Source organism: Cuculus canorus, chromosome Z, assembly GCF_017976375.1.
Source record: "Cuculus canorus isolate bCucCan1 chromosome Z, bCucCan1.pri, whole genome shotgun sequence".
Classification (NCBI taxonomy): Eukaryota; Metazoa; Chordata; class Aves; order Cuculiformes; family Cuculidae; genus Cuculus; species Cuculus canorus.
The window spans coordinates 27,134,472-27,146,710 of NC_071441.1; the positions used below are offsets into that span (position 1 = coordinate 27,134,472).

The following is a 12,239-nucleotide window of genomic DNA, read 5'->3' on the forward strand; positions in this document are numbered from 1 at the left end:
TTTGAGAACTTCTGAAAGTATTTTAGGAGACTTTTCCCTTAACAGTTATTACTTAATTCTTTGTCTTTATTCTAGTCATTTTTGTAGGTCTTAAAAAAAGTTTCATCTAGTGGGAAAAAAAGATTCATCCTTTATCAGACATGCAAACTAGTGGCGCTAATGGTCTGTTAGACATTTCCCTCTTTATTGATTAGCTTTTTGCATAAAAGTAGCTATTAGTTTGTGGAGTCAATCACTTGGGATGAACACAAGTACAGTTTTGTTGTTCAAAATGGATAATTTTCATGAGTAGAACTTACGTTAATTTCAAACTATTTGCTCCAAGAATTATGCAATACAAGTATCTCCAATATATTTTTTTTTATGTTTCCTGTTCCAGTATTCCTAGATAATGGGTTATAGCTGCTATTGACTGCAGATTACACATTAGATTTTTTTTTTTCTGATCCAATTCTATGCAAGAGAAGGAAAAAAATGTTCTAGTTCTATTTTTTTAGGAAGTTCTTCACAAGGGATTAAAACTTTGTAATATTAAAAGCTCTCCCACATCATGGAGAGTCAGCAAGGACTCTGACAAATAATAAATGGCAAACATAGTTTAATGCATAACACATTAGTGTGTGATAGCAATGCACACATAATAGGAATGGATTTGAGTAGAAAATCAACCACAAATTCTGTAAATTCTCCTTTATTGTGCAATTTCAAAACTAAAGAACAAATATTTTTCAAATTGTAACATGATAATTGCATAGAGTAGTATATACAAATACACAAAATATCTTCCAACCGAAAGTCAAGGACAAAACCCACCTCAGATAAACAGTGCAATATTCTTTTTTTAATTATGATTTTACCAACATTTCACCAGATATGGTTCACCACGTTGTTTGACTATGCACTACAGATAGATTGTTTCAGCTTAATCAAAACACAAAAATCTGACATGGAATACAAGCTCTTTTCTCCATACCTTAATGCTAAGCAGAATAAAAGAATCAGACCCTTGAAGTGCAGGTCAGTTTATATAGGTGTTCTGCAGATACATAGGGTGCTGATATTTATTCCTATCTTGAATCATTAGTAATGCCAAACTTCTCTCAGCTCTTTACGTAACCTAAAATCTTCTAATAGTGTAAACAGAAGTAAATACTGAGCATATTTGTACCCAAATATGATATTGATAATATATTTGAGTCCTAACCTTAGCAACATTTTTATTTGAAGATTTTCAACAGGATCTGTAGTTTATGATACAGCCTGCTCTCACAGAACTTAGGGAATAAGACAAAAATTTACTGCCTTAAGAATATTTTGGTTCCTTGGCTTTTGTTAACTCAGACTCATGTGAGTTCCCTGGATGCCCTTGACATTCTAGGGAAATGTCCACCTTTCACATACAATATGTTCGTGGGACATATGTACGTATGACTTGGTGGCTGCATGTAGTGGAATATGGTCATGGAGAGACAGCTTTTTTTGTGTTTTATGTGGATACAGTCTAAAAGGAGGGGGGGAAGGTGATTGGTAAGCTTTTTTTGATAAATTCTACAGTTCAATTACATGGATGTTGTTTGAGACATCACAGACTTGTTTTATACAGAGGTATGGTTAAAGTATCTCTGCTTTATAAAACAGGCCTATATTATACAAAAGGGGCCCCATGGAATTACATTTATTTTTAAGTAGACAATCAGCTGACTAATTTTGCTGTTAATGATCTTTTGAGTCTTAAAATAATTATCCAGGCCTGAATTTTGGGGAAGGAAGTAAAACTGGAACACAAAAATAAAACTGTCTTGTGGGAATAAGTAGTGTCTGTTCACATATGGACTTGCATCTATCCTATGTTTCCACAAGACGTATCAGACTAAGGACCTATTCCACTCTGGACTCTATAGAGGTCAATGCAAGTGTACAATGATAAATCCACAGAGCAGATTATACAGCACATATTCTTATACGATAAGTGCCTCTGTGTTGTAACACAATATTGGAGAGTATTTGAGGGGAAGTTCTTGTATGCATGTCTTAACGTATTTCTCAAATATGTTTTTCTGCACAGGAATTATCTCTTCACCTCTTTGTTTTCATAAATTTAGTTTTAGACTTTCAGAATGTGATAAAACTGTTAGTAGATAAAGTAGTGTTCTAATAGGAGATAAATATTCTTTATACCAGGAAGCAGAATATTGCTTTTCTTTTACCTTTTTAATACTTGCCCAGAGACTTTAGAGGAAATTATCCAGCTTTTGAAAAGATCCTAGTGTTCCCATGTACAATCTACAACATTTGGGCAAGCATATCTGTCCTGCAGAAGACAAGCTAGATGCATTTAGCTGTATGCTAAGTATAACTCACTCTCACACACTTAGTACAAAGCTATATTTTCAGTGAACTGTGCTTTTAAGAAAAAGGAAAAGTTGTTAGGGACACACTTACAGGCTTCTAAGAAAATAATCAACTAAATGTAGAACATTTTTTAATACTTCTAATAAGTATCTTCCACTAAATATCCCCAAGTTTAGTAATCTATTGACACAGGTAACACATTTTGCAATGTTTTCAGATGCAAGAAGACATATGCAACATTTTCTCCTGAAGCCTCCCATCCTACAAAACCTGAACTGCATGGGTAACTTCTAAGGACATGGAGATTTAAAATGAACAGGAGCGTGCTTGGGGTTAGGATCACTCTTCTGTATCTCAGAATTCTTCAAGATATCACAACGTGCTTGAGGCTCCTTATCTGTAGCTGGGAGCGCCCCTGGGTATTCCTGGCTGCACCCCCGGGAAGCGTGGGTTTCCAGGTGGATAGCCCGGCACTCCATATCCCCTAGGGCCTGGTGGTCTTGTCACAGCTATGGATGGGGGAGGAAGGTTTCCTCCTCTGCTCTGTGGAGGATAGTGCCCATTCAGGGCAGTGCCTGGAGGCTGGAGTGCCTGAGATGAGTTGGCTTCTTGTGGCTGGCCCGTCTTCTTCACTTCATTACCATCCTGACCTTTCTTGTTGTCTGAAATGTGTTTGGAGAACAGAATTAAAAAAATAAATATGAAAACCAGAAATTCCCTGATAGGGAAATCCTATAAGTGCCTGTCAACCTCAGAGTGTGGTGGAAAGTCTGGGGCTTCCCTGCCAGCAACCTGAAATCTGGGGTCACACACCTTCACAATCTTTACATTGTATTTTCCCTCCAGTCCTTTCTGCAAGGCCACGATGAACGAAAGCGGACACTCTTCCCAAGTAGCTAGGTGCACTTAGATATTATCTATAAATGATGATCAAGGTAGTAATTTTAAAGTTAAGCAGGCAGGTCTTGAAGCTACAGGCATACCTCGCACATGTTTTTTTCAAAAACAGTTATCTCCAATCATGGCTGCATGATGGGGAAACTCTAGCAGTGTCCAGGAGAAAAGAATCAACCTGTAAAACCCTACAGGACAGACTGAAACCTGCCTGACCCAGCTAGGCTTTTCAATAAGGATTGCTACTGTACTGTGTTCTTTCTACACCTTCACCTAGTAAACTGGGCACAGAGGGCAAATGCTGTTCTAATTAGTCCTAGATGAACAATATACAATAGGAGATTGAAAGATTTGAACCCAACTTGTTTGTGTTAAGTATGAGGTATTACTGACATTCAGCTCAAACTTGAACTGGGATTCTTTTGTTGAGCATAGATCTTAAGATTCGTTATAGATCCATTACAGCTATTTTTACTTTGGTGTTGCCTGGTGTGGAAAAATGTTACAGTATTTCTTAAGTAAGCCAAAGAAAGAAAAATGGACTGGAGATTAGGCTAAATACTTGTGATTCAGTATTGTAAATATCTTTCAGGAGAGTAAGGCAAAAGAAGCAATCAAGACAGTGAGGAAGGCTATGGTCTACCATACATAAATCCCTCATCCTCAGGAGTTCAAAACACTCCTTACCTTGTTTTGGAGTTGATTCATCTTGCTTGGATTCTTTTGGCTTTGGCTGTGGTGGTTCTGTCTCAAATGGATTTTCATCTTGTTCATTTGATTTTTGTGCCTTTTGTTTATTTCTTCTTTTATTTTCTTCTGCTTGCTAATGATGGAGAGAGAAAAAACATCTTTCAGTGACCTGAATGGATTCTTTACTTATTTAGTAAAACCAAAAATGAATAATTCTCTATTCCTTACACTTTGTAGCTTCTTTTTAAGTTCCAAGTTAGCTTCCTTGTAGGATTTGGATGTAGCATTAAGATAATAAATACTCAGGCTAAATGTAAAGAAAAATAATATTTCTTGTTAGGTAATGATTTAAATATAAAGACTCTTACAACATGCCTTTAGCAACAACTAAGTTGGGCTAATATAAAATCTATATCTTTCCCTCATTTATCATGCCTTGTCAGTATTGATATTTTGACAACGAGAAACATGCTTTCTTATAGTAGGGAGAAGGCACTGTTATTTCAGGGGGAAAAAAGCTGGAAGAAATTATTCTGTCTATTAATACTCTACATTCAATCTTACAGTAGTTAAGGAAGATGTTCTATAAAGCTATGCCTTAGTGTGAACTCTGTTCTAAAGAATAACTTACAAAAGTTAATCAACTTATATGGCATACCTTAAAAATGAGTAATTAATATTTATAAAATCTTTTGAACTAATACAATAGGCAAACTAAAGTAACACCAAGAAAACAGCAAAAAAGCATACGTTTTCTTTTTTGTCTTAAATTATCACCTTCATTCATATCATTCCAACATTTCTATTGTATTCTTTTATCCTCCCTATATTTATCAGCAGTGTTATGATGCAGGGTTAAATCCCAGCTCATCTCTACATATCTCTACATATCTCATCATACATATCTCTACAGCATTAAGTTCAGCAGCATGCTAAATAATCCCATAGATGTGTACAGCAGTTTAAAAGGCCTTTATAATGCAAAACTCAATACGGTCTCTGAGAAAGACTATTCTGGGCTCATTTTTCCTTACCAGGTAGTGACTTACAAAAAATGTCTACTGCCCTTTATTATAAAGTCTCCAACACTGTGTCTCAAAATCCTGCCTTATCAGCACAGAGCACAATGTTTATCAAGGAAAGGCAGAGGTGCTGAAGATCAGACTGAAATTTACTGATAAATAATTCTGCTTCATGGTGGTTATATTTCTATTGAATCTGCTAAGGAGTTACAACATGCTCTTCTGCCTACTGGACAAGATAATGAAAGTTACAGTGCTTCAGATCCCCTGTAAGCTTTTGCATTTTAAAAGCCTTGCCATTACTGTGGCAACAACATTTCTTAAACATAATAGCAAAAACAAAAAGAAAGCCACTGAACAAAAGAAGTATTACCCTGTGTGCAAAGGCACATTAGTTATGATCAAATTAAAGGCTCATGAATTCTTCAAGTCCCTCACTACGGGGCAGTCAGCACTGTATTTAATTGGATATTTAGGCAGTGAAAATTCAAAGTGAAAGAAACTGAATAGTCCTTACATTAAGCAAGCTTAGAGTTAATATTCTATACGTACACCATCAACAATATAAAAGGCAGGATGAGTCCAGGGTTAGAGGCATAACCGAATACCTTCCCGAACCAGGAAGGAAAGTCATGTTCCAGAGTTTCTGATATGACTTCAAACATTCTAGTCTTCCCACTATCGAACACAAAAGTTGACAATATATCACATGCAAATATTATGGCAATGTGAATGCAGTGCTGTGAATACTTAGGTTAATCATGTCACATCAAACCTGCTAAAAGAACAAGAAATTATACATTAATATTATTTAAAAGTTGACACTGACAGGACTATTATTTAAAATAATGTTTAAGTACTTTAAGGAGAAAAATAGACAACAATACTTTTATTGTGTGCTAATAGATTTTGTCTGCAGTTGCCGCCAAAATTACTCCTCAAAAAATCATGGTACTGAATTGTGAACTCCACACCACCACACAAAGAGTGAAATGCAGTTTGTGCTTTATGAAGTCCAGGAGAAAAATTCAAATCTCATCTTTGTATGGTTGCTAACCAAAAAATCTGCTGGTAATAGGTTTGTGTTCAGCACTGTTTGGCCTATTTCTCCTCTCTTTTTGCTGTGTATCAATGCTATAGAAGCCAGACCAGCAAAATCAGCTTTATGTGTATTGAGACTAATTGGTAGTTTTACTTGGTTAAAGTCTTCACCAAATTACCACAAGATATTCCTGTCACCCAGGTCTCCAGTAACTTCTTCTCAGCTCTTGTAGAGCATTTTGACAAACAGTTCTTTTTCCTAACCCATTGTTCTCAAGCTTTCCCTCTTCTTGCTAATGTAAAAAGATTGCAGTTAGAATCTTTCTTCAGATCTGTTCTTTCTCTCCACTTCCCCTACCCACCCACTCTATGCTCTCTTTGTCTTTTCTCCAGTACTCTCAAAGCTTCTTCTGTTGCAGCTTCACTAACTCTGAAATGGCTTCTCTACTCCTGGCAGGTCCCCTTTGAGTTGAATATGTTGCCTTTAATAATGGATTTAAAAAGCAAAACAAAGCAAAATACAGGGGGAGGGGGGGAAACCAAAACACACAACCAAAACAGAATCAGACATTTCATAACAGATGGGATACTGAGATAACAACAAGAAAATATTTTCTTTTTTTAATAGAGGCATGCACTACCACTATTTATCCACTGGTTGCTCAACCGTGGCATTACCTATGCCCATGCTGAGTGACACTTTCAAATGAAACTTTCTAAAGAATTACCCAGTTTTCTAGGAATCCAACCTTCAGGAATTATCCACACTGAGAAATGTGATTCAATTAAAGACTCAAACTATCAAGTAGTAACACTTCTTATGAAAGGCCTTTTTCATTGCTCGATCATCCACTGTAATGTGACAAGGCAGTTCATTACATCAGTAACAAAAGATGAGTATAAAATGCAAAATACCTGAAAGGACCGCAGTCAAAAGATGGTGGGATGGAGACAATGGTGTACACAGCAGGCAGCGTGGAGAGAAAGAGGATGAAAAGCAACATGGCCATGTAGAAGTTATTGGATCTGGAAGCTTTGAAGACCCTCTCTTGGGGGACATTGCAGCACATCACTGCCCAGCACTGCAGGTACATGGATGTGTGGAGGCGGAACACATTGATTGCTGGGAGACATGGAGCGTAAAAAGATCCCATCCTAGAAAAGAACAAAAGAAGAACACTTTGTCGTAGGACTTCTGTCTTCCCAAGTATAACACCCATTCCTTTTATCAATGTGTTTTGTAGTCACATACAGTGTGCACCCAGAAATCATGTTGATAAAACCATCTTTATACTTTCTTACTGGTGTTGTCTCTTTAGTCTTGCTTTAAGAAAAACTGGAGATATATGGAGAGAGTTCTCCATATCAACTTTTCGTTTCAAAGTTGCAAAGACCCCTTTCTCTGCAAATTAGATGATCAACTGATGAAATATTATCCACTCTTACTTTATGTCTTCAGTTCAGATAGCATCTCACTTGTATGGTATAAAAAAGGTAACCCTGAAGCTAGGTATTACCAAATTAATCTAGTTTATTTTTTATTATTTTTCATAATAGACTAGCACCATTTTAGGAAGGATATTTTTGCTTAGTTGACATTTATTTTCATTCTGTTACCATGGTTATTCAGTGCTTCATTTCAACAAACTGTTAATTGCTTCTACTAAATATTGGGCTTTCCTTATTATGTATGGTTGCATGATTATGACACTGAAACAGACAGTACAGCTTTATTTTCATCAGACCTTGTTTCTTGTGTCATGATGACTGAAGAGCTTTTACTTTCACTGGCAAAATGGTGGAGAATGTAGGACATCCAGGATCTACTATTTTCTTAGTCATTTTCCAGGTTACAAGGGCTGAGATACTTTGTCTCTAAGTACCCCAGTTTTTATTTTTAAAAGAATAGGAAAGAGATCTACATAATTGGAAAGACTTTCCAAGTACAAAAATATCATGACAGACTACTATATAAATATCACTGCTTCATATTTTCATATATTTTCAATGAAAAGACAAAGCCTTTGCTAATCTATGGTTGAAGGAAGAGGGCATCTCATGGCTTTGCTCCTCAATCTCATGAAAATCAGTCACAAAATAGTTCTCAACTGCAACAAGTTCAGGGTCTTGGTAACTTATAGGCATCATCATAATATAGTTAGTATAACAATTAATATAAAGTAGAAAAATTTTTGCCAAACTTTATTAATAAGGAGAAGATTTGAAAACTATTTGCATCCCACTTGCTTTGTGAAAATCCAGAGAAAGAGAAGAGTTTTCCTAACTGCATGGTCGGTCTTGTACACAAAAATAAATGCACACGTGTGTCTCTTGCATCCTTTCTAGCTCTGTGATAGCACCAGCTGACCAGCTGCACCTGAAACTCTTTTTATTCTGTTTCAGATGAGCACAAGCATATGCGATAGAACTTGTAAAGCTCAGCTAGAACAGAAAAAAATTTACCCTACACATGTATTAATAAATAATTAACATGGTTTTGACAGAGTATGTTTATTATAATCCAGCCAACAGGTTTTTTACTCTGCTGATGCATTTGGTTCAGTTTAAACCATCAGACATTACTTTGAAAAACACTTAGCTCTAGTGCCTTACTATCGGTTAATGTAAATGATCCCAGCCCACAATAACCAGAAAGACACTGTGTCTACAGCACTACAAAGTATTAGTGTTATCCACTCTGTATAAAATAACAAGCAGAATTCATGCTTCAGTCTCATCATTTTGACGAACAGCAGCCTGAGAAATGTTTCCTATCAGGAGTTAGAAAACCAGCCCTAAGGCAGATAGCAAAACACCAATTGTAAAGCTAAGCTGCTTTTCTAAGATGCAGGACCTACTCCAGATGCCTCACATGCCAGCAGCAGGGCTGGACCCTCTCCAGCCACTCTTAGTCGCACGCCATCACTATGAAGCCATAGGTAATAGATTGTGCTCGTCCCCGGGAATACACCCTCCCCCCTAGCAAACCCACCATGCTGCTGTCTGGGCCTTCAGTGCATCCCCCAACAGGGTTTGGTTGGGAGTGTTGCAAGCAATTTGCAGTGTCTTTTTTTGCCATATTGCTGCAGCATTTCTTGGTGATGCACACAACACACAACACACAACCTTTGGGCTTTTTAGAATCAAGGGCTTTTGCCAAGTAAAAGTTTGATCAGTGAAGTCATATTAAAGGTGAAAAAATAGGCCTTATCAAGAATTTTGAGAAATTAATGGTACTGAGGAGGCCTCTTCCTGGGGGAGACTGAGCATCTTACATGAGGCTGGTATTCTTTGCCACTCAAGTGAAGTCCAAGATGGTATGAAACAGACCTCCTCTAGAGCTAAATACTGCAGCTAAAGATAATACAGCATTTATGCATATTCGCATGCCTGCACAGATAAATGTGCATATATTTGTTTTAAGGCCTTTTTTCACAGGAGACATGAGAAAAGAGAGGTAAGGCATTTTGAAGGCTGAAATTCAAAGTAAAACAGTAGTATAGGACAGGTGCTTGCTTTAGTAAGCAGATAGTCAACGAAAACGTAAGATGGCCAGCAGGTCGAGTGAAGTGATTCTGCCTCTTTATTCCTCTCTTGAGACCTCATCTGGAGTACTGTGTCCAGTTCTGGAATGCTCAACATAAGAAGGATATGGAGCCATTGGAACAGGTCCAGAGGAGGGCTACAAAGATAATCAGAGGGCTGGAGCACCTTCCATATGAGAACAGGCTGAGAGACTTAGGCTTGTTTAGCCTGGGAAGAGAAGGCTCAGAGGAGATCTTATAGTGACCTTCCACTACCTGAGGGGCTACAAAGGGACTATTCATAAAGGCTTGTGGTGATAAGACGAGGGGGAATTGGTATAAACTGGAGAGGGCCATATTTAGACCATGCATTAGGAAGAATTTCTTCACCATGAGAGTGGTGAGACAATGGCACAGGTTGCCAACGGAGGTTGTCACTGCCCCATCCCTGGAGGTGTTCAAGGCCAAGTTAGATGGGGCCTTGGGCAGCCTGATCTAGTGCGATGTCGACCTGTTGGCCAATCTCACTGCAGTGGGGTTGGAACCTTATAATCTTTAATGTCCCTTCCAACCCTAACTATTCTATGATTCTATGATTAATCTATGTAGCTTTTACTGGTTTGTCTTACTAGCCAATTGCAAAATCCTGATGCACCTCATCCAATAATCCGAGCCCAGAACTAGTTTTGAAGTAATCCCACTGATTGCACTGTGCCAGTTTCATATATATTTCATTTCAAACTAAAGTAATGGGACTGAATCTGCATTTCAGAATAAACTCTCACAGATACAGCTAAATCCTGCAGTCTTGCAGGTGCAACATACTTTGCCATACCTACCAGATCATGCCTTGGTTAAAGATCAGTCCCAGCACATTTCCGCTTATATCAAACTCAGAATATGATGGCTGAAAGAAATAATACAGATGCTTTCATTAGGCTTGCACAAAGGGTTTTAAGATGACTTACAGTAAATTAAAACTGTCACTTCCAACAGCAGCAGTATACTGGCATTGCATTATAAGGTCTCTTGCTGTATCTCATCAGTGAATCATGATCAAATTTATGACTCAAGGATAACAGACAGACTTTAACACCGCTTGCAGTATTTTGCTGAAAATCTTGAGACTTGTTCAGAGGAAGGTGCTGATGGAGAATTACAAATAGTTCTGGGTACTAGGTAAATATTGAAATAATTAATACATTTTCAAACAAAGTGGCTAGCGGTGCTCATCCAATGTGTCCTCCAATACAGTACCAACCATGTGTATGCTGTGATTTAATTCCTGTTTGAACCATAATACTATCTTTCATATTTTAACAGTTACCTTGTTGAAGACTTCTTTTTAAGCATTGATAGATGCTGAAAGTCATTGCCTTTCCTGCTTAATATGAATATCTAATTTCTAATTTGAGTGTGTTTTCTCCTAATTTTCACTTCAAAACTCAGGTATGGGTCTCATTATGGCTTTGTCTGCTAAAGAAAGCACTGAATCGTTATTTTTTTTTTTCAGTATAGACCAGTAGTTAGTGGTACTAACTTCGAAAGCAGTTGACAAAAGACAGCTCTATAGAGGAACAGAATATCATGAGTGATACAGAGAGATGGATAGGATATTACAGAACCAAATAAAGTGTGGCTGTTCTCCATGATATAGGGGCTGACATTAACAAGTAAAATAATTTGAGATTTAAACTATAAACTAATAAAAGGAAATGTTTTTCCACATAACCTACAAGCTAATTTCTGGTATTCTTTGCCAACAGATATTTTGAATGTCAAAAGTACTTGGGGTATGAAGAAAATCTAAAACTTAATGGACAATAGGTGCATGATTGCCAGTGACCACAAAGACACAGATATAACTCCTTCCTAGAGATTTTTAAGCTCAGGTATTTCCAGATATTCAATGATTTCCAGTTTGCACTTCCAGCTCTGGTTGCTGTTTCAGGCAATTTGCTGGACCTGAGAACCATAACGGACTAGACTGTCATAGTCATTTTTACATACAGCCAAATAAGTACATCAATAATAGCTTGTTTTCAATATCCCTTACCAGCAGATGTGTTGTTGACACTTTGAAAACAACACATCATGGAAATAAGGTGTCCCCTCATTGCTGGATAAACATGCAACAGCTTCCCTTAGTGTTGAAGCCCTTGTGTGTGGTCTGTAAGGTCCACTTTCATTGCTTATTGCTTCTCTCTATGCTCTTTATTCTACATCTTGATGAATGGTGGGAAAGAAGGATGGTATCTGTGCAACTCTTTAGTCTATACGCTTAATTAAATCTCTTTATAGTCTCTGTTGAGAATGAATTACTGTATTATATTCCATTAACATTCCTGATAGTAACAAAAAACCAAAAAGCAACGTTTAAGTTTGAAATGTTAATGAATGAATATATGCACCCCACTTGACAGCTGGAACGCCCAGTTCAAGTCAAGCTGTCCTACTGCTCATTGTGTGGCTTCTAACACTGAAAGCCTGCAGGCATGACAAAAAAATTACGTCTACTATCCCCATTCAGGGTATCCAGGGTCATCTCAAATAGATCCAGGGACCTGCAGTTGGGCAGGTCACACAACAAAAAGTCCCTGCATAAAAAGCAGCTGATACAGAGTAAATAGTAAGATAGAAGAGTCTTCAGGAAGCCCAAATGGAGGCCAGAGCATCCTAGGTAGAACCTGTCCTCCGGTCTTCACAGTGGCTTTCA

The 12,239-nt window shown here is 37.5% G+C and overlaps 1 protein-coding gene across 1 annotated transcript in view; it reads right to left on the minus strand.

The window, feature by feature from the left end:
- Positions 1–692: 692 nt before the first annotated feature.
- TMC1 (transmembrane channel like 1) overlaps positions 693–12,239 on the minus strand; it is a gene marked incomplete at its 5' end in the record, with an annotated part of 120,051 nt that continues 108,504 nt past the window's right edge. The window contains 6 exons of the mRNA XM_054054013.1: positions 693–3,014; positions 3,934–4,069; positions 4,165–4,243; positions 5,511–5,636; positions 6,915–7,154; positions 10,363–10,430. Coding sequence (XP_053909988.1) covers positions 2,746–3,014; positions 3,934–4,069; positions 4,165–4,243; positions 5,511–5,636; positions 6,915–7,154; positions 10,363–10,430 — 918 coding nt within the window. The remainder of the gene's footprint in view (positions 3,015–3,933; positions 4,070–4,164; positions 4,244–5,510; positions 5,637–6,914; positions 7,155–10,362; positions 10,431–12,239) is intronic.